At 37.6% G+C, this 27,165-nt stretch overlaps 1 protein-coding gene across 3 annotated transcripts in view; it reads left to right on the forward strand.

Moving 5' to 3' along the window:
• Positions 1-27,165, forward strand: part of LOC140165879 (nck-associated protein 1-like) — a 64,588-nt gene that overhangs the window by 29,056 nt on the left and 8,367 nt on the right. Inside the window, exons 15-26 of one of the 3 annotated variants that reach the window (XM_072189218.1) lie at positions 1,124-1,328; positions 2,105-2,237; positions 4,908-4,955; positions 12,385-12,504; positions 17,145-17,293; positions 18,842-18,973; positions 20,136-20,251; positions 20,772-20,874; positions 22,539-22,669; positions 23,331-23,428; positions 24,632-24,725; positions 25,843-25,925. In XM_072189218.1, coding sequence (XP_072045319.1) covers positions 1,124-1,328; positions 2,105-2,237; positions 4,908-4,955; positions 12,385-12,504; positions 17,145-17,293; positions 18,842-18,973; positions 20,136-20,251; positions 20,772-20,874; positions 22,539-22,669; positions 23,331-23,428; positions 24,632-24,725; positions 25,843-25,925 — 1,412 coding nt within the window. The remainder of the gene's footprint in view (positions 1-1,123; positions 1,329-2,104; positions 2,238-4,907; positions 4,956-12,384; positions 12,505-17,144; positions 17,294-18,841; positions 18,974-20,135; positions 20,252-20,771; positions 20,875-22,538; positions 22,670-23,330; positions 23,429-24,631; positions 24,726-25,842; positions 25,926-27,165) is intronic. The other 2 variants (XM_072189220.1, XM_072189221.1) reach the window with 2 other exon arrangements.

The following is a 27,165-nucleotide window of genomic DNA, read 5'->3' on the forward strand; positions in this document are numbered from 1 at the left end:
GGAAAAAAAGCACAGTTATTTTATAGTGTGCTATGCACAGGCATAAACCCACAAGCCTCGGCACACTTGACAGGAATTGGCTGACCAGTGTGACCCAATGCACACCATATAAACCATAAAGCAACAAACAGAGATGCAGCTTTACACAAGCACAGAACCCTGATCAACCTAAATATAACCATCGCAGCTATAGTCAAAATAATAAATTCTCGATCATGAGAGCCATACCTTTTTCGTGGAATAACACAATCGTGCGATGGAACCTCGACCTTGCGTAGCGTCAACTTTATTCCAAGTGTGATTGGTCAATTCTCAAAAGCTGTGCTTGCTCCGTAAGTGTGTGTCTTTGCTAGTACGCTTGAGGCAAATATCTCTTCTTACCCAAGTTGGCTCTCAGGATCAGCTCGCCAAGTTTCATACTGGTAGATCGGGACAATTAGCATCAAGTTCACTGTCCAGAGGTAGCTCTATTTTCAATCAAACAGAAATTATGATACTGTAAAGTCATAAGGGGTAGTAATATAGTTGGACGTTTTGCATGTATTTTGCCGGTTGCAACAAATATAGTTTGGAACAAAGCTAAGCACTTATGTGGAAAATCTCTGAGGAGAGCCAATTGCTGCAGAATACAGTGCATATCGTAGTGGACGAATGCATAGTTTTACACACACCCAACTGGTTATATAATGATTTGAAAAATGTTCCATCTTGCGTTGAAGTATAAAAGTCACAGAGGAGAGAGAAAACAGAGCCCGCACCACCAGTCAAAGTCTCCGCATCATCTGATAATGAGGGCCGATTGTTCCATGAAATGCGACAGGCGAGACTGCTACGCAATTACCGCGTATTTTCATGGTTTATCGCGTAATCGCGAAAGCATGCAACGCTCTATCGCGTATACGCGAAGGCACGCAGCGCTGGCGTGGTTGTTTGACACGTCACGATCAAACAATCGGCCCTCATGAATATGCAAGAACTCATCGTATACAATGCATGGGGATTTTGACTGGTAGTACGCTCTCTGTTTTCTCTCTCCTCTGATAAAAGTAGAACCAGATTGTTGTATCATGTAATCTTAATTCTTTTCCTTCACCACCATTCTTTTCCCTCACCTGCATGGCAGTAGAAAACGGCCAGGTTTTCGATTTCACCGGCTTCCGATTGGACTGGTTCCGTCTGCAGGCTTACACTAGCACCAGCAAAGCTGTCTTAGCATTATCTGATAATGCAGAATTAGCCAGGACTATGAATACCATCATATTCCACACCATCATGGTAGATTCTTTGGATGAGATCATCAATGAAACGTCGGATCTTAGCATCTTTTGGTAGGTGGTCTATTTTTTTAACTCCGATACGTATTGCATTCAGGGCACTACTGCCTTTCTTACAGCCCCCATGATTGGTGAATTACATTATATGATAATTTGAGTAACCAATTAAAACAGCTTTTACATGGCGTACATGCAATTCTCAACATTGAGAGTTGCACGAAATCACATTCACATCACAAGTCGCAACATAGCGAGTTGCACGTAGGACAATGGCGGCCATCTTGGTTTTGTGAGCAAGTCATAATTGCATACCTAAAATTTTTATTGAATTGAATGTTAGTGCACATCTTTGATATTTTAAGGCTCAATTTTATTAGGTGTAAGCTTAATGGAAGTATTTTGACAGTAGTGGATGGGTGGTTATAATATCACATTTTGCTTGTTGTAAAGTTGCTGGATGTGCTCCTATAAGGGCATGGGTGGTTAATGGAATGAATATGGTACTTCATCAACATTTTGTTGTCTGATGGACACCATTTTTGAAAACATAGTAGTTGACATAATTTGTCAATTGAGTTTTATTGGTATGCCCTTGTGGCAAGTATTCAGCTAGGTTTATGTGTGTCTATTTATTCTCATATGAGAATTTGTTATCAATGAATGGGCAATTTTGCTTGATATCATCTCTAACATATACAGATCAATAACCCAATCACCATCAGTTTGAAAAAGACACGGAGTCGTCGTGTCGAAAGCTCACGCAAGTGAACAATTTTAGTTGTGTGTATCGGTTTAAACTCTACCAATACATATTTGTTTCCCTTTTGCAGTCACAACAGTCGTTTCTTTGAGCGTAGCTTTGAGGTTTGCCTGACGTTTCCCGCCCAGGCTAGGTACTCCATCTGCTTCCCACTCATCTGCACACATTTTATCAACTGCACCCATGAGCTGTGCCCAGAAGAGGTAAGTGCATCTGGTGGTTTAATTGTTGGGAATTATGAGTGAAGGTCGAAATTTCACATGTCAAATTTTTTTTTGATAATTGGGATGCTGTGGTGTGTGTGTTTGTGGGGGTGTGTGCAGGGATGTAGCTACAGTGGGCGGTGGTGGGCAACAGAACTTAGTTTTGGAGCCCACCACTCAGGCCAAAATTGCACCATTTTATTGAATCAGTCAAGAATTTGGTCCATTTTGGCAAAAAAATTTCCAAATATGGAAGATTTTTATCAAATGCCACCCAGCACTAAAAATATCCTAGCTACAAACAACCCTAGGTGTGGGTGTTGGGGTGGGGATGTGTGATTGGGTGTCACATGTGTGTGACGAAGAAGATGATGATTGTGATGTGTGAAGGGAGTGTGGGGTGATTGTTTGAGTGTGTGTAAATGGGGTGGTATGTAAAAAAGCAACTTCACTATGTACTGCTTTCATTGTGCTGTAAAGTAATAATTGTGAATTGACCTTTTCGGTAAATCCCATAAGCCTTTGCAAGTACACCTGAGATATCGTCATTTGATGTCACGCTAACTTGCAATGCGCAGTAACGATGTTCGATAAACGATGTGCACATCAGCGCAGATCAGTGTGACGTCAAATGACGACATCTTGGGTGTACTCGCAAAGGCTTATAGAATACAGAAAAGGTCAATTGTTTTTTAAAGGGGACAATTAGCTAAAAACTATAAAGGAAAAATATGTTACTCCCTGTTTGTTATCACAAAATACGGGAAAATATCTGTGAGTGGTGCGGTATTCGATCCCAGACTGAAGATATTTTCCTATATTTCATGAACAAGCAGGAGGTAACTAATATTATCTGATGGTGAACAATGCAATTGCATAAGATTGGAATAGTGCATAAGCTTAAAAAATAGTAAATGTAACACTAGGTACACAACACAGCATTTGTTTAATTATTCATTCACTGTTAGATTATGACACTTAACCTGTCTTGCTTTCACAGCTTGCTGTATGATTCCATTGCTAATTCATGTACTAACTCATACTATCATAATAGCCTAAAATATACCCAGAAATTGTCTTTCCTTTCTGGGAATAAAAGAATAATTTTTAACAGGAATTGTAATTGTTGGAAATTATGAAGAAGGGTAGCAAAGAAAATGTGGCGGAAGCGGGATATGAAATGGCTACCTCTGGTTTTGCGAGACCAGTGCTCTACCATCTGACCTATCCATGCAGTCCCTATGATGGATGGCGATGCCATTGACCAAGATCTTTGCTGGGGAGCCGAGTCATGAAACGCTGCTGTCAATGTGGCCGGGGATATTGTTTACTGACATTGCAAATTATGTTACCATCAAGACTATTATGAATCTCTCAAAAGTAAAATTTTAAAACTGTTGAGTCATGATTTCTTGCCTAAAAAGTGGAATTCCATTTTTATTAGTGATTATACTGTCATATTTCCAATCTTTTCGACTGGAATCATTTCATAAATTACCTATATACAATAGATTTTGTCTGATGCTGTCTAAATAGACGGAAATGGGATCTTGAGTGGTTCTTCGAGTAAAATCAGAAATATCAGCATCTCATTGGATATAATGATTGATTGATTGATTGATTGATTGATTGATTGATTGATTGATTGATTGATTGATCGATCGATTGATCTATCGATCGTTTGATTTGTCTTTTGAACCTGAAACTCTACTGTCCTAGTTGAGCAATGTTACCCTATATTAATGTTATATTGAAACAAATGAGAATGATTGATTGAGTGATTGATTGATTGATTGATTGATCGATCGAATTGATCGATCGATCGTTTGATTTGTCTTTTGAACCTGAAACTCTACTGTCCTAGTTGAGCAATGTTACCCTATATTAATGTTATATTGAAACAAATGAGAATGATTGATTGATTGATCGATCAAATTGATCGATCGATCGATTGATTTGTCTTTTGAACCTGGAATTCTACTGTCCTAGTTGAGCAATGTTACCCTATATTAATGTTATATTGAAACAATTGTAATCTAATTTTCTGTTACACATATAATTTGGGCATTTGACAAAATAAAAAATGGTCAACTCTAAGAAAAAGTTTTCAATTTTAAATTCTGTTTATATTAATCCATCACAACATTTTGACTGCTCAGCGCCAGAAGTGGGTAAGTGCAATAGCTGCCATTTGTAGATGAGTACAATATACTGTGTGTAAATAATTGTCAAATGTTCACAGGGCAGCTATTGCACTTACCCACTACTGGCACTGAGCAGTCGATTTGCACCGTAACTGCCATCATTTTTTGTCTCGCCTGATTGATACAATTAACCCCATGAGAACTACCTGCTGATTGGCCAAAAAGAAGTTTTCATTATCAATTGGCCCAATCAGCAACATTGTTAGAATAATTTCACCACACAAAAAAATTGGGGTGAATTATTTGCAAAGCTCCATTCTGATTGGTGATTTAAGTGAAAATATCATGTAATTGACCAATCAGAGGCAATGTTACATCGGCAGGTAGTGCTCAGGGGGTTAACTTTGTTTTAGTACACACCACTTGCTTCTTATAACCCATCCGTCTGTACACAAACTATGCAGTTTTGTTCGTTCCTAACTTTGCAGTGCTTCCTATTTCATTTTACTAACCTTTGCACCCGCAGATAAGCCCTCGAAACCAACGAGAAACAAATCAATACTTTCTGGACAGGGTAAGATAGAAGGAAACTGCTTGGATTCTCCATATGAAACCTACCTGCCTCTGTGTGTGCGCATGCGTGTATAAACCACTTGTGTACATACATGTCTGTTTTCCCTGTCACACTGGGCACTGTCCATCTGTGGCTTCTGATCTATGTATAGACCACTTGACATGTGACGTCATTGCCCGGCAGTATGCGCACAAATTATGGCAATATCCATTGTTCTTTGCCCTGCAGTGTGCGTACGCATCGTAGTTTGCTCAGGGCACGTGCATTTTAAATCGCCCACCACATTTCATGTAGTACAAGAAAGCCATTGAACAGTGTAGCGGTTCGTTCAAGCATATCGATAGACCAGTCCCTCGCCTTTGTTGATAAACAATGATGTCAAGTGGTCTATATAAACGTCTTGTTGCTTCACTGGATAAACCATGTTTAGCCTGCCCTGTTTATACATCTGGAACACATTGTCTACTGTTTTTCTCCTAGCTCTTCCAAGCTTTTATGCATACCGTGCTGCTTCAGCATGTGTGACGTTGCAGTTCTCCGTAAATAAATTTCATTTCCGAATCTGATAATTGATTACCATTTTACAGCTAGCTGCTTGGTCTACGTACAGTAGCGCTTGGCACGGTGTTTGTCGCTATGTTTACTACACATGATGCGGTGGCATCAGGGGGTTTGTGGTATTTTGTCTCCTTTCAAAGTTTGCCCATGCATACCACTTCATGGCCATTAAGTTGTTACTTTTCTGATGCTGAAGATTACAATAGTCCTACCTGAAATAATGGCCAATTAAAATTGTAGAGTCGTAGATAGTAAGGGAGTACAGCTTTTAAGGTCTACTGAGCTCAGCCATGCTTTGCTGTCTTCGATAATGGTTCATGTACAAATGTATGCCAGAGCGTTCGATAGGAACAGTATACAAGTTTGCTGATATCTATCGGAGCAGTCAGCAAAGCAACAGGATTATAAACACGGTCGTTGGTAAAACCATAATCAATTTCCTTTGTGTTCAGTGAGTACATAACAACCAACTACTCGAGTGGTCATTAAATAAGCATGTCTGGGGGCGTGTCTGCGGTCAATAGAAAGTCTGGAACTTCAACAAAATGTTTACATATAGTGGTGTAATTAGGTTTCAAGGGGTCGTTAATTCAAGCATGGTCGTAAAATAGATTCGATCGATATTTGGTCAACGTGTGATATCGGAGCGGTGTGTACAATTGAGTGGAGCCTGACAAGAGTTTGCTACAGGCTTTTATGGGTTTGGGCTTTGATAAAGCCAGGTACCTCTTCGATACAATGTGTAACCGAAGACAGCAAAGCATGGCTGAGCTCAGTAGACCTTAAAAGCTGTACTCCCTAAGTAAAAACAGTACCAGTTTGTTGTATAAAACACACAATGGTTTAATATAAACACACGACGTTTCGGACCAATGGTCCTTTATCAAGGTCCTTTATCACTTGATAATTCACTTGCTATTCAATAATCATATTATTATGAATTAATTGCGTAAATTTCAATGGCAACACCAGATGCTTTTATCTATTTGATTTTGTTTCTTCATTCCAAATCATCCATTGAATTGGAACTTTCATTGAAATATTCTTCTTAAAAAGTATTTCAGTTTTATCAAATAAGTCATCAACATCTGTCAATCTACCCGATGCCGAATTTGCTTTCCGTTGTGTGGCAGTCATTGCTCCCAATTCAATGTTAAACTGGATTGTCCCACTTTCGAATGATGCTATCACTTTGAACAAAGCTGTCACTTTTAAATTAAGCTGCCATGCAGTGGTCTGTCAAATTGATTTCATCAACATCCACACTAACCACTTCAGTATAGGGCTATTCCAGTTGAAATCCTTACACCCGTATGGAAGACATGACCTTAAGGATACGATACATGATTTACCGACAAGTGACTCATTTCGGAATGCGATCATGAATTTTGAAGAAAAAATAGTTTCCACAGGCTTCGTTGGGACTCGAACCATCGATTCTAAACTTCCTTCGACACGCGTCTAGCGCTTTACCGCCGCCACCGTGGCAGTTGAGCGGATGAGTGTAATGATAAAAGATAAATCTCATAATGCCATCTTTAGCCTTTTGTTTACTAAAAAGAAGCGTTTTGTAAAGATAGATTAGCCGTTTATGCATAAATAGCACTAACGCTTGGGAAAGGTTTCAAACAAATAATAAAGACACTGATGTGATGATGAAATTGCGTAAAGTCGGGAATTATCTGCGTCGCAATGTTTTGTTTTAGGAATTTGACCTTAAAATTTACGACTTCATGACATTATCATTCGAAATCAACAAAAGATATTTCAACACTATATATCCTCATTCTTTCTCTAGAATGTTTTGTAAACATGTATGTGAAATAGCTTCAACAATGGTTCGCTGCATAATGGTAAAAATAGCCTTGACCTAAAAAAGGGCGAGAGGTACCATATTTACGGATTCAGGCTAAATTTAAAATTGATATAAAAGCGTTTGTTTTTGATCGACTACAAAAATAAATTTTTGTCGTATAAAGAAATTGTATCTGGCGTGAATTACACCCCAGTTTTTATTCCTAGGGCTCTTTGATTTCTTCAAATAATTTTTTTAATGACAGAGTGAATCTCCTGGCCCTCTATAATTACGCACAAAAGATCGAGTCCCCTTAATCTTCCACACAGGGAGTGTGACTTTCAAATGGGATTACCTGAATGGGTGACTCCATTTGAAATCTACACTCCCTGTGAGGGATATTAAGGTCATGTCTTCCATAGGGGATGTATACTTTTCAACTGGAATCTTTCAACTGAAAAATGGAGTCTTTGCTGTGGCATTGTTGAAGTCAACCATTACCTCCAAATCTGTAAATGGGTGTTGTTTAAACTGTTAAGACTTTGGAAAAGACAGAATTATGATCTGGACGGAAAATTGTCATTTCAGGTCAGTTGTTTAATGTGTTAAAGCTAATGCCAAACAGAGTGATTAAAATAACCAAAGACTACTACAATAAATGATTCCAAATATTCTAGATCTCATGCAATGTGAGGTTTTTTGTTTTTATCCCAACTTATTTTTGTTCTTGTGTTAGGAAAATGGAATAATTGTAAAATTCCAGGTCAGTGGTAACCCATTAGCAACTCAAATTGCAGATTTGAGATAATGATTCATCATTTGCTGTCAAAGATTTAAAACATGATACTAATCAGTCCTTGTCAATGGAGGAACTGATCAGTATTACCACACCTCATGATAAGAACTTCACCTACTAACCTATTTGCATGAAGTGCAATTTTATATTGCGTCGTTGGGCAGGAAAAACCTCCTATGTGTCATTGGCCCCTGAACATGTTTAGAGCAAAACTGCCCATGTAACCTGTCGGCAGTTTTGTTTTAAACATGTTCAGGGGCCACAAGCACATAGGAGGTTTTTCCTGCCCAATGACGATTGTTAAATATCACACTTAATGATAGCATGATGTAATATTAGTTGGTATTCCTCCTTGTGATCATAATGTACAACTTGTTACTTCTGGCACTCCTATTAACATGACTAGATAAATGACTTCATATGAAATATTGTTTAATGATTGCAATTTATGATTTCGTAGATACTGTGTGGGTGGGTGTGGGGGTGCACAGGGGTGGGTCTGTACACTGTACCCATGCATCTCTAAATTAGTGATAAAGTGTATGTAGGAATGTTGGCTTGTACTGTGTAAACTGTATTATTGGACATGTGAGATACATGTCGAGGGATCAGAGCCAAAAGGCCCTAAGTACAAAAACACCATTTAATGATACAGGTGTTTTTGTGCTGGCCTTCATGCGTTAGTGATACACTTAGGGCTTTACATTTTTGCTGATAAAAATTTCTGTGGCTATAGCTTCATAATGGCTATACAATTATAGTGCCCAGTGTTGTATGAATTCTTTGGTACCAAATTCTCGTTTTGGTCGAAAATGCACTTAGGGCCTTTTGGCTCTGACCCCTCGAATTCAAGATTAGGAAAATTGATAACAATTTTTATCTCTAAAAAATTGATCTGTTATTAACCAATCTGTAATGTTGGAATTGTGAACCATGTTGTAACAAATTCAGGATAGGGACTTGCTATCTTTAAGGGAGCACGGTGGCCTAGCGGAACGGGCACTGACTCATAATCGAAAGGCTGCGGGTTCGAGCCTGGCGACGCCATCGTGTTGTGCCCCAGAGTAAGGCACTTTATCTCGATTACTCCTCTCCACCCAGGTGTTTAAATGGGTACCGGCATTCTTAAATGCTGGGAAGGTAACAGACTCGCTGTAGAGGAGGTGTAGCGATCCCTCTATAGCAACATTACATGGAGGAGTCTGGCCCAATCACCAATGAAAGAGAGATGGGCACTCCGATCACTGTTATCCAGGATCGTCTCCTTTACCTTTACCTGCTATCTTTAAGCTTCTGAAATCAAATATAGGAATGAAATATTGGCACATCATTTGACATGCACAATGCATGATGCACATTAACTATCCTTTTATTCACCAATTAATGTTATGAATAAATTCATTCACTCAAATTTGTTTTTCAAACTTTCAATAAATGCTGATCACTGCCTAGCTTTTCTTTCAATACCATTTTAAAAAAAGCATGCTCACTTTTTTTTTATTTCATTTCATTTGTGTTCTTGACATGAAAAAGAGAGATCTTATACATCTATAATTAAAGTTATGTTTGAAAATTATTGAGTCATTCACAAAATTACTCAAATATGTTCAATATATGAGTGGATATTCGTAAGTAGTTCTATATAAAGTCAGTTTAATGTCAACACTATTTTTTGCTCATCTGGAATATTGTCGCTAGCTACCATCTTCAGCAGATGGTGATGCTGTACTATCTTATCTATAAGCAGGATAATAACAACGTTTTACCACAGCATCACCATCTGTGAAGATTGTAGAACGTTCCAGGTAACAATACATATAGTATAGTGTCACTCAAATATGTTCAACCATCAAGGATCCGGAGCACAGGGTTTGTTGTGTGACATTAAGGGCCAGTTTCTCAAAGCATGGCTAGTGGTCATTCTTCCTAAGCAATCAGGCTTAAGCCCAATTACTCATAATACTAGCACTCCCAATTTGCATCATATTAAACTTTATTTTAGCCATACAATAAACAGATTCAAGTACTTAGTTACAGCTATATTTAAGGACGGTGAGGTTAGGGTCTATTGTTTGCGGTAGCCATTAGCTAGTCGTCACTAACATTCCAGCGTGGCCCAGTTTTCTAAGGATTAGGCATATTGCTATCTGGCACAGGAATATATGTTGGTTCTTCAATGAATTTGAATGATAGCTAAATTAATCAAATGGATCCACATTGGTAAGAGCAAACCTACTGGCTTACGAAGCCTGACCACTAGCCCAGGTTTGAGAAACAGGCCCTTAATGTCATACCAATTCATTGATACTACAAAATTCTTTCCTGGGTTAATGTTAACCATTTGTTCACAGGTAAACGTAGCACCACCACCACCACTGCTTACATCTTATCAGGATTGCATGATGATATTTTATGTTGTCAAGTTTTCACATTGTTCTCTTGCTTGCATGCATGATGTCATCGTACAGATAGTATACAATGTTTTTGTCACAGAAAGCTGTAGTCGAGGTTATAACGTTGTGTGGCCAACGTAGCTGGTCATCGCAGTAGCCAAGCTGTTATTGTTGGATACAAAAGCAGTAGTTTGTGATAGAAAATAGGACTTGATTTTTTTTGTATTGATGTGATAGTTGTAGAAAACAAGCAGTTAATGCAGCAATATTGAAATATCAAAGTATAAAAGTTTAATATTAGAATTAAATATCTACTTGAATCATAAATATTTTTTTAGAGTTCATTTTTTTTTAATGGTAAGTTTTCTGACTTCTAAGAGGAGTTGTACCGTGGAAATAAGTGCAGGCAGATGAATTGTGCTATTCCAGTTGAGACCCTTACACCCCCTATGGATGACATGACCTTAATCTTCCACACAGGGAGTGAGAATTTCAAATAAGATTACCTGAATGGGTTATTCTATTAGAAATCTACACCCCCTGTGTGGGAGATTAAGGCCATGTCTTCCATAGGGGGTGTATGGATATAAAATGGAATAGCCCAATATATAACCTCCTAGTGTGTGGAAAATTAAGGTCATGTCTTCCATAGGGGGGTGTATGGATTTCAACTGGAATAGCCCATTTTGGAGCAGACGACACTGAATCCATTTGAAATCTACACTCCCTGTATGGGAGATTAAGATCATATCTTCCATAGGGGGTGTATGAATTTCAACTGGAATGGCCCATTTGGTAAAATCATAACATGGAATAGACTTGCATGTATGAAGTGTAACAGCTGGTGATTCAGGAGGCAATATTATTTTTTTTAAACATACTGTGTAAGCCAGTATTTTTGGGTGCAGATACTTAGGCTAAAAAAAAAATTTTATGTCTCAAACACAGAGGAGTAAGATAAGACAGAGCGCTGCACCACCAGTCAAAGTCCCGTGTATTGTATGGTACCAGTTCTCGTGATATTCATGAGGGCCGATTGTTCGATCGTGTTGTGTCAAACAATCACGCCAGCGCTGCATTGCGTGCTTTTCGCGACACGCGATAGACCATGAAAATACTGTGGTAATTGCGTAGCAGTCTCGCCTGTCGCATTTCATGGAACAATCGGCCCTCATTATCGGATGAGGCGGAGACTTTGACTGGTGGTATGCGCTCTGTCTTATCTTACTCCTCTGTGGTCTCAAAGCTCATGGCAGTTTCAAAAACAAATGCGCAATGAGGTTTTTTTAAAAAAAAAAAAAAAAAAAAATTTTAAACTTAATTTTGAATTAAAAAGTTATTAAGATGTCATTTTCGAGTGCTCAAAAGTACACAGCATAAAATTGTGGTTGATTTACACAATTAAAGTACAAATTATATTAATTGTTTTATACCTAAACAATACTAGTATCGAATCAAGTAACTTTTTTTCCAAATTTTTTCCCAAAATTTCAAGGTTTTTAGTAAGAACACTATAAAAAAAAAGTGGGGGGAAATAAAAAATGAATTTGCCATTTCAGCCAACAAAGTGCAAAAAGGAGAAAAATAAAACGAAACATTTTCAGAGTTGTTCAGTTCAATTGGAAAATCTTTCCATAAAGATGGACCAACTTCTGAGAAGTTTTTTGTCCATAATAATTAAGCTTCATTATCTAGCACATTAATTCCCATGGTGTTAAATTTGCGGGCCTCTGTCAGACCTATGCAAAATAAAACCACTTCAAAAATGTCAACTTATGCAGTACATGAAATTTATTATTCAACAAGTCAATTGATATCTGATAATTGTTTTCACCAAAATGACTTTTTATTATATTTTCATTTGTCTGAATCAATTTCTTATTATAGAGATACCATATTGGAGAGAGAAGTCTGTCAGTGACCAATGCCTTCCTGGACAGATTGGCCAAAGAGATCAAAGATGTGGTGACCAAGATCTGCTCCGAACAGTGCAACCAAAGTGACCAAGTAAGTTACAGCCTTTTGGTGTGTTTTTTTTCATTATAGTCGCCACTTTTGACTGACTTGACTATGATAAGATATGATATTCAACAACTCTTCCTTTATTTTTTTTTCATTATAGTTGCCACTTTTGACTATGACTTGACTATGATAAGATATGATATTCAACAACTCTTCCTTTATTTTTTTCATTATAGTTGCCACTTTTGACTATGACTTGACTATGATAAGATATGATATTCAACAACTCTTCCTTTATTTTTTTTTCATTATAGTTGCCACTTTTGACTATGACTTGACTATGATAAGATATGATATTCAACAACTCTTCCTTTATTTTTTTTTTTTTTTTTTACACACATTTTAAGTGGTAAATTGCATCTGATAAAGACCTTGGAACTTTTTTGTTCCTTTTTTTAGCTCAATTTGCAAGGCAAATTGAGACTATAGGCATGATCCGAATTTCACTATGTTTTTTACTTTCTCTTGTTATATCGTTTGAGTAATGGAGCTGGTAATTTGAGGTGGCGATCTTTGCAAGTTTGTTCATGAAAGTTACTTATTTTGCTGGGAAAAAGTGGACAGGAAGTGTGCTTTTTCGAGCAATTTGTCACAAACAAATTGTGCAGTTTCACAAGAATAATCTCATTCCTAGATTTCTTACATGCTACACCAGGTTTAACCTAGGTGTTATAAGCAATATAAGTCATCTGTTACATGTTTACATTTTAGCTTTGCCAATGATGTTATTGTGTTTTATGGAGGTTTAGATTTGGAGCATGTGTATTTTTGCAGAGACCTCTCAGATATTTGTGAGGATAGTTTTACATAGTAATTATTTTCTGTGAGATTGTAAAATTCTAAAGCTCTTAAACATGCATAAACCACTAAAAACCTATTGTCAACAGTAGAGTGTTTGTTTAAGAATTAGTTCAAGTGCTTGACAAGGACAAAGTAATCAGGGTTGCCAAACTCATAGTTCGGTAGCCCAAATGGGTAACTTTTGAAGATTTTCCTTGAGACTTTCAACAATTTCCTGTCCCACAGAAACAGATGGTTAAGAAAAAATTGGGTGGCTTTTCAGCAATGCAGGTGCAATTAGGATGTCTTGAAGGCCTACATTTATTCAACTAATTAACAGACACAGATAAATTTGGGATAAACTTAGTAATTGGAATCCTTGAGAGCGTTCACATGGTAGATTCCCCCCAAGTTTTTGTCCGAGAACCGCTTTGCTCAAGCAAAAATTCCTTTAGCTGTGTGGACATGCCTAAAGACAAATATTTATTACTGCTAATATTCCTGTCAGTTATACCTGAAGATATTTGGTGCCCATTCATTTATTTATTATTCATTAACAATTTATATGCAGAAAAACCTCAGCACCTTGCCTCCCTCCTGAGCAGTGGCATTGGGAGCTAGGGGAAAGTTGCATCCCCAACACAGAAATTTCCAGTGATGAAAATGGAGATGGGGATCGGAGTAAAGTGTCATTAAAATGACTGAAAAAGGTCAAAAATTGACAAATGGGGACAGAGTTTGGCTTTACTCCCGCACACTAAAATGCTGGCTATGCTGTTGTTCCTAAGGCCACCTTTGTTTCAGATGGACATTTTATTGTGAAAGGACCTATATGTCATTGCACAAGAAAATGAAGAGATACAAGAAAAAAATTCCACATAACCCCTGAATTAAGAGTATTTAATTATTTTTGTAATCACTCAAAAGCATTTTGTGAGAATTTTACATCCAAACTAATTGCTATTCAATATTTATGGGCCTTTTTATTTTACATGTAAAGTCTGTGGGGTTAGAAATGGACAGCAATATTGAAAACCCTCATTTTGGGCCATTTTAGTCACTAAAATGACCATAAAAAAGAATAGCACTTAGTTCGGCTGTAAAATTCACACACAATGCTACCTTAGTGAGTACAAACATAATTAAATACATTTCATTTGGGGGCTATAGCAAACAAAATTTCCTATACCTTAAGGCCCCTAACAATCAATTTTGAGTTTCCTGTCACATAATTTCTGAAAACAAGTGAGGTATCTTTTTCATTATTCATTATTTTTCTGCCTTTCATTATATGACCAACACGCATACTTAAAATGTGTTGTTATTTGCCACTCACTCACTTGAAGATGGATGTTTAGCCCAAATGAGATTCAAAAGTATATTAAAAAGAGTCTGCAAGGTTGACAGCAAAATATATGTTTTGGTTTTGATTTTTCCACAAAAAATAAAGTGATATTCATAATTTTTTTGCAAATATAACCAGTTTTTATCGGTATTTTTTTGGAAAATCACAATAATGAATTCAAGTGAGGGTCAGAAAATGAAGTGAGGGTGGGTGACGGAAACTCAAAATCGACTTTCCTTGGCCTAATGGTTATGGAACAAAGGTGGAGGGCCCTGTTGCACATAAATGACCTTTATATACATGTACATTATGCCACATAAAATTAAAATTTTGTTTCACATCCCCACCATGAGAAGTGGATCTAATGTAACACCAAGATAATTGGATTCATTTGTATGATCAAGCATGTCATATTGTTGAACTTGGTAAGAATGTGAGATGCACCAAATACTATATTATTTAGTTTTATTGTTAATGTTGAGAGTTAACTCGTTTTTATAAAACCAACTAGCAATATTCTTGACCAGTATCCGAAATAATGAAAATATGGAGGTTATCCCGAGGATAACTAAAGCATAAATTCTGCTTGTCCTCAATACATTTTGGTTATCCCCAAAATGTGTCATACTTTTGGAGGTAAAATATACATAATAGTGGTTGTCCAGGGGATAAGTACATAGCTCAATATGGTTGTCCCCAGTGATTTTTGGACAAGAGGATAAGTGCTTATTTCGAACACTGTTCTTGACATAAATAAATAAAGAAATGTTATAAACACAATTAAATACCAGTGTATTAAAAAAAAACCAATTTGATATGTTCAACGGTTATACATATATCTGAACATTATATTTATTTTTAAAATTTCAAATAACAATTGAGCTACAGCACCCTTGGTGCTCTTGTTTAAATTGTATCTTATTCTGTTTGTTTTTTCTATTTTTGTGCAAAAAAAATAAGAAAAAAGTCTAGGGTCAGGCATATTTTTAGGGTCGGTCGGGTTACGCCAATCAAACAATATTTTTTAGGCCTTACCCTGAACTTTTATTCAGATTTTGGCCCCAAAGCGATCATAGTGGCACCTATTTGGTGCCAATTAATAGGTGTGCGATAAAAACAAAAGTTATGCAGCTTTATTTTCTGATATAGGTGCTCAAGACTATACTCTGAAATGCATCCATAACCATGCAACTTCTAGCTAGCCATAGTATAATGTGTTTTGTTGCAGTGGTATAAACACACCATCCATAATAATTTATGATGAGCATACAATAAAAAAGAAAAAGAAAAGCGTAGTGATTTATAGTGCGCTACGCACAGGCACAACGCTTAGACGTTGATCCACAAGCCTCAGCACACTTTACAGGTCGCTGACCACTACGGCCCCACATCATTCCATAAACCATTTAACAACAACTCATGGACTTTGCAGCTTCAAGAGCGCACACTCTAGGCATTCCACAAATAACCATCGCAACCAGGATCAGCTCCCCGAGTTTCGTACGGGTTACAACGAGACAATAAGCAGTGAGTTCCTTGTCCAGGGGAATTCAAGCTAACTCAATTTTTCCACAAGAGCAAACTAGGCACCGTCAGGGTTCGAACCCGCAACCTCTCGCACCATAGTCGAACGCCTTATCGATTGAGCTAACTTGACTGCTCAATAGAAGAACATGATCAGCTTTCATAGATTTGAGGGGAAAGCAGCTGCATAGAATATGGCAACAATGATTGTTATCTGTACTTGATTACTCTATGCTCTGTCCACATGAATAAAAACTGCAATTTTGTAACAAAATCAACCGACGCATTGTTTGTGGATAGCATCTTCGCCATTTTTCCCAGAAGATATGTGATTTTGTCTATTGATGGCAGCACTAACGGGTGTCCCAGACAATGATGGACACACGGTTGTTTGATGTATATAGATTTGACTTCATTATTAACTAAATGCAAACTATAGATGGCACTATTTATCCTAAATCATATTTCTGTATTTGCAAGGGCTGGGTGATTAATACTGCCATTAAAACAGCTGGAATAGGTGAAACAAGCAACAAGGAAATTTTATAAACATATTTTATCAAACCATAAAAGGAATTATTTGTATTAAAAGCTTGAAAGAGTAATTTCCAGTAACTAAATAGCGCCACCAATTTTGTCATTAATATATACATTTTATAACTGAAAAAGCTTTAAAAATGCTATAAAAGTGAATAATTTTGTAAAAGAGGGGAAATGAAAGTTGAGAATGACTCAAAAGCATCTGTATACATTAGCATGATATCACTTTTAGCTGTTTAAGCATAAAATTTGGTTGTACATGATGTTTTGTTTGAAAAACTAATAAATGATCCCATCAAACAACCATGGACAGGCAATGCATTGTTTATCACACAAAATATATCGTTTTGTGTATTATTTTTTGTAAGTAATCTTTCTTTTGGCCAAGCAAGTTTTTGCACAGTTACCCAATGTTCCATCGTTTCTTTGCCCATAGCTCTTGCCCAAGAATGCCGCACCTACGTATGTGAGGATTGAACATCAAAGGAGGAAGATACCATTGGATAAGAAGAAAGACAAACAACTCCAGGAACCACCCAAGCCTGGATTTGAGAGTTACCGCAAGACCAGAGAGAAACTCACTCCGTAAGTTATTAGCAAGTCATGCTGTGAGGGACTGAAAATTTGGTAAAAATATTGAAAACATGTTGAATTTGAGATGTTGAGATGTATAGTTATTAGTATGGATATGTAGGGTTTCCAGTTTTAAGATTTTAAGATGTAAGGTTCAAATCATGCAGTATTCAGTACATGTGATAGTCAACAAGTCCCCATTGTTACCATCAACATATTTATCAGTTCAATTCCAATTTATTTCTATTGTTGAAAAGCATACATGCAAAAGCATCATGTAACACTAAAACTGATTTATATAACAAACAAGACTTTTAAGAAATGGAGAGGGAACTAATGAGGCCTGGACTGGTGGATAGCTCTTCTCTAAAAAGTAGACCACAGCATGATTGTCTTTATTAACATTATCAGCTTATGAGAATCTTTATTATGTCAACTTATATAGTGAAGATACTTTATCTATTGGACAGACATACATATTCTCAAAGCATTTGTTTTTTCTATGCAACTCATATTTAAGTTAGACTAGTGCATGCAATAAACCAACCAGAATGGTGTAACAATTGAAATGGCAACCATGTTGGAGGGCAGTTCTGAGCAGGGTTCACAGTTTGCTCTCAAATAACCGGGTCCACTTTTTTATGCTGGACCCATTCAGATCCCATTTAGTTGAAATTTGCGGGTCCCAAGCTGATTTTTGTGGGTCCAAATTGCACTTATGCATCCGATGTACGGAAGGCGGAACACCCGGAAATGCCATCTTCACTCAGTACTGGCGCGCATGAAGTATGTCAAATTCGGCACCCGAAACCTATCCAAGTCGAGCCGAATTATTGGATAAAAGATGACTTACCGCGATCGGCTACTATTCTCATAAAAACTACAATTGCTATCAAATAATATGCACTACTTTAATCATCTAAATTATTTGTTATTTTGCTATATTTGCTCAGTTGAAAATATATCTACCGCAAAAACATGTTTTTGTAAATGTACCACCGACTCAGCTCAGTCGGCTCACAGCATATTTTTCATTCATAAATTACATACAATTACTAAAATCGCTGCTACATGATACACAGTGTGGGCTCACTCATCGCTATTTCATGCACAGATGTTTGATTAGTGATATAATGGGAACTGTAGAAGAGGTGGACTTTTCTTTGGATCGTGCAAATATTACGTTACAATAATGTCGCCAATGCTATTTGCCATGTTTCCAATTTCTCGGATGGGATTTTTTCCGGGTCCAAGCACAGCCTGCTGGACCCATTCAGGTTATGTAATCTTACTTTTTGCGGGTCCAGTGAGTACAAAAAGTGTCCTGGACGCGAAAACGCGAAAAACTGTGAACCCTGGTTCTGAGATAGCTTAAGATGACAGAGGGACAGGTCTCTAGATCGATTCCACAACCATTCTTACTTATCACCTGTTTTATGGTATAATCATGCGAATTGCCCCATGGTACCTTATGAGGACTAACAGAATTTTATTTAAATGAGGATGATTCTGTCATGAGTGACGTCGTATTGAATACCCTCTATTTCTTCATCTCTGTAGGCACGACAAGCTTCACATTGCACTAACCGAGTTGTGTACATCCATCAACTACACACCCAAGATTGCGGTATGGGATCATGTGTTCTCACCAAGGGAGTATCTCATACAACATCTGGAAGCCAGGTTTGCCAAGTAAGTATGGTTTAGAGGGTGAGGGGGCTTGGAGGGGCCCATAATGGATGCTGAATTGGTCATTTGGGCCACTAAGGTAGCGCTCAGGGCACGTGCCCCCCTTGCTACCCACTGGATACTTACTTTTGTGAAGAGATTCATCAGGTTTGTAGATAATTTTATTTTGGAGCTTTCATCTTACAAAACCAGAATTATGTTGGCCTTGACATGAGAAACTGCAGGTCATAGTCAAACTTTTGGTTTTGTAAATTGAAAGTTACAAAATATGACACTTATTTGTTACAGTACAGTTTTCACATTTAAATGAAGATCTAAATTGTAATGGATTTGTTGTGTGGAACCCATCTGCAATTGATGTTTGACTGAAACCGCTTTTTGTTTAAAAACGTGCAAAAAAGTCATGCATTTTTAAGAAATGTATCCCAACTTGTTAGCTAATAGATATTTCATGAAACTCTCGAAGGAACTTGATAGGGGCGATATCACGTTAAGATGACACAAGCTCATTTCCTTTTCAAACATTTTTACATCTGTTTGGAAACATCATAGCCTGATGGTCCATTTTTGGACGATGCAATGATTAATCTTGGGTCTATTGAGTAGAGGCAATGGCCGAGATGGGGTTTGAACGCACAACCTTGTGATCATGAGTCCAATGCGCTAGCTACTGCACCACACGACCCTCATTTAAGAAGCCTAAAACTTGCTCAATAAACAGTTTCATCTTAATCTTAAAGATTACATCTTATAGATTACAGGGCACTAAGTACAAATTGGGCTATTCCAGTTGAAATCCATACTACCCATGTGGAAGATTTTGGAAATATCTTCCACAGGGGAGTATGTTTTTCAAATGTAATTGGTAATGGTTAATCATTTTAAACCCATACCCCCCCCCCCTGTATTATGGCTTTACCTTTATCTTACACAACTGGAGTGAGTATTTCAAATGGAAGATACCAAATTGTCTATTCTATTTGAAACTCATACTCCCTCTGTGGGGGACTGAAGCAAAATCTTCCAAAGGGGTAGTGTGGATTTTAAATGGAATAGTCCAGTGTGAATCAGCCAGTGATTTTTTGAAGTGTCAAAAAACCAATACATTTTATTGCCAATCAATATACTCAGTGATGGTATTACTGATATTTTAATTGATTTACAGGGCCCTTGTAGGTATGATGATGCATAACCCTGATACCAACGAAATTGCCAAACCATCTGAGCTACTGATGAGTGTCAGAACCTATATGTATGTACTACAGAGCATTGAAAACTATGGTAAGTTACGGGATTGGTGTGCCAAATGTGATTATTAAATAATCTTAGTAATTTGAAAAAGAAGAGTATGGTGTTTTGATGACAGAATTTGCATAGTTTCAGTTACAAAGTTCAATCCTTGGTGGGTCATTTGCTGGGTAATAACATGGAAATAAATTCTAAAGAGTAAAATTAGAATTCCACTCATCATGGTAAATGTCAAGTTCATTAAATGACCTTTGTTATTTCATACATTGACATACCCTGAAATATGCCCTGAAATGTTGTGGAGGGAGGGGGGACATGTGGACACACAAGCCAAAAAAAGTGGGGGGCACACACCCACAAGCCAAAAGGGTGAGTGGGTAAGAGGGAAAATACTACATGACTCTACATTTCGAGCAGCGACAGTTAGAGACCCACTTACAGGTGGTATGTTCAAACTGGGAAGTAAACATAGAAGTCAATACCCTGCAAGGGATTTGAACATGTTACATACATTACCCTGGCATGACCAATGTACAATTATTTATTTCTACAGTTCATGTTGACATAACCAGGGTGTTCAACAATGTGTTATTACAACAAACCCAGCAGCTGGACAGTCATGGAGAGAAGACAATCACAATGCTCTATACTAATTGGTATGTATGATAAATAGGACTTGTAATCGTGGGTGCGCGCTGGTTCGAATCCGAACGGTTCCGATTTTTTTCTCTCCTTTATTATAATGCCAGTAAATAGGACTTCTTGGTTGTATTGCTTTTATAGGTATCATTGCTACTAAAACTTTTTTTTCTGTGGGCTTAAAGTGTGCATTGCTTAATGCTTATTAAGCATCATCACACACTTGTCTGTGATAAGGCCAAAAAAAGATGTTTGCTTGCCCTCAACCGACCGACCCTAATTTTGGAAATCAGAAAAAAGTTTGTTTTTTTCTATTTACTATACAAAAGAATACTGACCATATTTTTGAAAATTCCTGAAAAAGTTTTTTTTTCTTTTCAAATTTTTGCATTCTGAAAAAATGTATTTTAGAGCTTGTATTCAACATTTTAGTTGTATTGTAATGTATTGTTAGTTGATTCATTTTGACACCAAAATTGTCTGATTTTGCATATTTTGAGCCTTAATTAATATAAACAGTAGAGTTTGCTAGTAATTAAAAAAAAAGAAATCCTGACCGACCGACCCAATTGTTAAAATTCATTTGAGGGCAAGCAAACATTTTTTTTCTTGACCTAACTTATGGACATGGCGACATGCATACCTGAAAAGGTCTGAAATTTATTGTATTTTACCCTTTTTCAGCATTAATTGGACTCAAAATCAGCCGCACTTACCATGGGGTATCTCCATGAATATGGTGTTATGATTATATTCATTTGTTGAAAGAGAAAAAAAAAGTTGTCTATAAGTCCTAAAAATCACAATGTAATCTTTTATGTTACTAGTGCACCTGCTGCTGTAATAGCCCTGTAGCTATAAAGGGCACCATCTGCATGATAGAGATACTTTTTGACCCCAGATGATGATAGAGATACTTTTTGACCCCAGATGACCTCAATGTAATTTTTTCATGCTCCCTCATATCAAGTTTAAGCACAATAGGGCAGTTTATATTTAGCCCCTAGATGACCTTTGACCTCGGTTGACCTCAATTTTGTTTAGCACATATATTCCCCTCATATCAAGGATTCCACCCACCAAGTTTGAGCCCGATAGGACAAAGTTTGAAATCCATGACCTTTGACCTCGGATCGGTGTAATTTTTTTCATGCTCCCCTCATAATGAAGGATTCCACCCACCAAGTTTGAGCCCGATCGGGCAGAGTTTGAAATTTGACCCTCCGTAATGACCTTTGACCTCGGTGGACCTCGATTTTATTTCGGGCATATATTCCCTCAGATCAAGGATTCCACCCACCAAGTTTGAGCCCGATCGGACAAAGTTTGAAATTTGACCCCTCCGTAATGACCTTTGACCTCGGACGACCTCGATTTTATTTCGCTCATATATTCCCCTCGCATCAAAGATCCCACCCACCAAGTTTGGGCCCGATCGGACGAAGTTTGAAAATTTGACCTTTGACCTTGACCTCCGATGACCTTCAAAACCACATGTCCAACATGCTTTTCCCAAGACCTATCTATATCCAAAATTTCAGCACGATGCGTTGAAGTGCGGCGAAACGCATAGCCGGACAGACAGACAGATAGATACACAGATAGAGACCGCTTATTATTTTATTAGTATAGATATAAAAAATGTTTACAGATTAGGCAAATTGTTTGATATTGTTTGTAGGTATCTGGAAGTATTGCTGCGCAGAGTGACATCTGGTCAGATCTGTTTCTCACCTTACCAGAAGGCTTTCATCAGTCTGGCTCCAGACCCACAGTTACCATTTAGTGCTGAGGAATATACGGATATCTCGGGTAAGAATCTTCACAGTTCTTCAACCCCCCCTGTATGTTTGTACACTTATGAAATGACATTTGACCTAAGGAAGCTTAGAATCGTAAATTTCAAGAGAAGTAAAACAGTTTCAAATTGCCAAAAATCACCAACGTTTTTACAGTACTTAAAATCATACTTGCAACTTGATGAGGTATATTTGTTGAATAGCAGTTTAATATTGAAATGTGCCACTGCAGTTTAGGATATGTATGGCTTATAGTGTTTTGTAATGGGTGATTCCAGTTGAAATCCATACACCCCCTATGGAAGACATGATCTTAATCTCTCACACAAAGGGCATGGGTTGGTGCAAATGGAGTCACTCATTCAGGTAACCCCATTTGAAATTCCCACTCCCTGTGTGGAAGACTAAGGTCATGTCTTCCATAGGGGTTATAGATTTCAACTGGAATAGCTCAGTAAAACACCACTTGAGGGTGTACCTTACACCCAGATTATTTGGTGGTTGGTTTGTGTGGGGGGCGTAGGTGGGGGTGTGTGGTGGGGGGGGGGGTGTTTGCATGGTTGTATGTGGATGTGTGGGTCTATGTTTGCATGCATGCATTTTTTCATTATGCCTATATCTGATCTTATCAATTGCTGTCCATCTGATTGTCATGTTCTTTTACTTTCCTACAGAATTACGCTCTTTGGCTGAGCTGATTGGTGCTTACGGAATGAAATTCCTGAATGAGAGTTTGATGTGGCACATTGCAAGCCAAGTTGGAGAACTCAAGGTAGGAGATACATATGAGGATGCTTTGCCCATGTTTATTGAAATTGGCCCCAGTGTATCAATCTAGTTGGTCTTTAAAAAAAGAAAAGAAAAATGATCCAATATCATCAATATGGCACATATTCTCAAACTTATTGATGATAGAAACATTTAACTTTTATAAACCTTTTAACCTCCCAATTCCTTCATGATTATTTAATTTTTATTTAAAGCTAAATATTAAAAAACAAATAAAAATGGGAAAATAGAGAGAACAGCTTGAATAATATAGCTATTCCAATCAGTGGCAGCATATACGGGGGGCAAGTTTGCCCCCCCCCACTTTTTGAGGCAAACCCCCACTTTTGAGGCAAACCCCCCCAAATCACGTAAATTTACACTTTTTTATGGCAAATTTTATGCATAAAATTTGCCAATTTTGCCCCCCTGAAATTCACTTTGCCCCGAAAAAAATTCCTGGCGCCGCCACTGCTTCCAATCAAAGAGGATATGAACATTCTTTGTATTATTGTTGTTCGAGTGCTAGACTTGGTTGACTAAAGTAAATGTTTCAATTATTCCAAGATCCGGGTACGTGCAGGTGATCATTGATCACAAAAGAAGCAAAGTTTCCACCCTTCTATGTACTTGTGACAGTGGCGTAGCTGGGATTTTTTCCAGGGGGCAAGCCTGTATGGGGCGGGGGGCCCAAATCCACCAAACAAAAATTTGATAGCGACTTCATTTTGATAAAATATAGTTCCATTTTTTAACAAAAATTTTAAAATTGTTCAAATTCTATCCGCACCTTATATCGTTGGCCTATGGATTCTCTCTTTCTCTTTCTTTTCCCCTTTTTTCCATCTCTCTCACTCCTTTATTATTTTGCCCTGCACTAGGGGGGGGGCCAAATAGGCATTGCTACCCCCTGGCAGCTACACCACTGACTTGTGACAAATAGGTAAACTATTTTGTCATCATGACTGCTGATCAGCCAATCAGTGTGATTGTGTACTCATTTTTGCATTCATGCCCATATACGCTCAATGCACTGCACATAACTTGGAAGAATTAAACAATTTACTGTACACTCCTTACTTTGTTGACGGTTGGGGATAGCCTTTCAGGGTCAAAGGGATATAAGGTCAGGCTGAGAGTAACTTAAACAAAATTGCATCATAAGAAACAAATTTACTAATTTTTTTCCTTTCTCTATTTGTGTTAGAAATTGGTGATGGAAAACATGGAAGTGTTGACCAAATTGAGAACCAACTTTGACAAACCGCTGGTAATGGCAGAACTGTTTACACAACTCAAATGTGAGTAAAAGGCACAATACACAGACACATGCACAAATGTGACCGTTCACGGCGAATGAGCCGTAAATTCCTCCCCCGGTCAATTTTGTTTTATTTCGTGTTTAAAAAATAAACATCATAAACTTAAAAATGGTATATCATTTGACTTCAAACGATATTCAGAAGCGGGGTTATGGTTTGTTAAACTTTGCTCCTTCAACAAAATTATAGCTTTTACGCTTTTTACATGTGTCTCTTTTTCCACATTGCTGGCAATAAATATCAAACAGTCATAATTGGCGGTCATTTCAAATCATCCCCAAGTCAACGAGGTTTAAGAAAGTTCTCTCATTGTTAATTGTTGGTTATGCATATCTGTACAAAATACATTGCCTGGTAACCCACTACTTGAACAGGATTTAGCAAAAGCAAACAAAGACCAGAGCTATTAAAAGTTCTATAGCCATCTAAGGTAGAAGCTTATTATCCACTTCAACAATAGGATTATTGATTAGTTTTTGACTATCAAAATGAGGCAGATGTCGGGCCAGCTTAAGTTACCGATGAATACGACCTTCGTATTACATTTTACACCATAACTCAGAATACAATTTAGGGAATTTACGGCTCATTTGTGCTGCCGGGTCACAAATATGTGTAACCACAGGCAACAACCCCTGGACATCAACCCTTTTTATTAACCCTAACACCCAACCCTGCTTTTTGCTATTGGAAGTTGAAGAAGAAACAAAAAAGGAGAGAAGATGAACAAAGAAGTCACTTGGCACTCCCAGGATTCGAACCTGCGACCCCCTGCATGCCAAGCACACAGACACCGACCGGAAGCTACACAGGTTACGCTGCCCCGGGCAGCGATTCCGTGAGCATATAGCACTTAGGGTGATTGCGTCATCGCAGACCCTGGGATTCACGCATGCGCAGTGGTTTTCATTGTGGTCTTTATGGGTGTTAGGGTTATCCAACTGCAGACTCATGTATTTGAGGGGTTTTTTCTTCGCCTTACAGGTTTAACATTGCTTTTTGAAATAGTTTCTTATGAAAAGGCTAATAAATATTCTAAGCCATCATGTTCAGTTCCATCATTATTAAAGCAAGTTTCTTGGACTTTGTTTTGCAGTTATTGAGAACTTACTGACCAGGTTAAACATCATAGGAGTCATCATAGCTTTCAAGGGACTAACACAAGAAGCACTGTCTGATGTAAGTAACATAAACATGTTTATAACAACAAAATAATGCCTGCTAGGGTGAAGCTTTCAGGCTGTCTGTTTAAACATGTTTAAAACAACAAAATTTATGCCTGCTAGGGTGACGCTTTCAGGCTGTCTGTTTAAACATGTTTATAACAACAAAATAATGCCTGCTAGGGTGAAGCTTTCAGGCTGTCTGTTTAAACATGTTTAAAACAACAAAATTTATGCCTGCTAGGGTGAAGCTTCACATAAGCAGCGGAAGGGGGGGGCACCCTCTAATTATTTGCAAAGGGGGATGTCCCCCCTAAAAATTATAATAGAAGAACAAATTAAAGGTCTACCACCACATGTGGAATAATGAACTAAATAATTGAGTTATGTGGCCCAAGGCATGTCAGTCCAGACACCACCTAAGTCCAGACTAGTATACAAGTATACAGGAGTGTGATCTATACGGACAATGTCACCTACCAGTTGACCAGGCCAACGATTGTGGACCTTTAAGCAATAATTTCCCTGTGCATCTTCCTTTTTAGCACAAATAAACACCATGTTTTGGGCTCAAATTTGGTTAAATTACAAAACTGGCCCATGAAACAGCAAAACACACCTTCATTTTGGGGCTAAAATAGTCTGAGATTTATTTGTTTGTGCGCATAAAAAAGTCCAAAAACGGAACAAAATATGCTCGCCCCGACCCCTAACGTTTAATGTTTCCCCGCCACTGTATTTTCATAATAACTATTAATGCTATTGATGATATCAAGCCAGTGTGTTGTAAAAATGATTTTTCCAAGGGCCGATTAAAATATTTTGATGGTCTTAATGATCAATTAATGCAAATGACAAAACATGATTTGACACGCTATGTCATGTGTTGCAATAATTGCTCATTAAGGCTATGACTAACATTTTTGATTAATTATTGCTAAAGAGAACCGCACATGCTGTTACTTTCAATAGTAGCTCCTCATGGCATTGTCATATGCAAATATTCACCTTGATGGGTATTGTACCTCAATATTTAACATGATTAAATTGCTTTCGTATTAAATTAAACAGACAGCCTAAAAAATGTCTACATTATTAGACATGAAATAGCCAAATAAAGAGATATTTTAAACAAAGAAAATGGTTCAGTGGTGCCCAGACTGATAACAAAAGATAGAAAAAAGAAGCTGTCACTTACTCCATATTTTCTAAGGCAAAAGGTCACCAGCATCAGGTCATTACCTTATAAGAATATT

This window comes from Amphiura filiformis, chromosome 12 (genome assembly GCF_039555335.1).
Source record: "Amphiura filiformis chromosome 12, Afil_fr2py, whole genome shotgun sequence".
In the NCBI taxonomy this organism is placed as follows: domain Eukaryota; kingdom Metazoa; phylum Echinodermata; class Ophiuroidea; order Amphilepidida; family Amphiuridae; genus Amphiura; species Amphiura filiformis.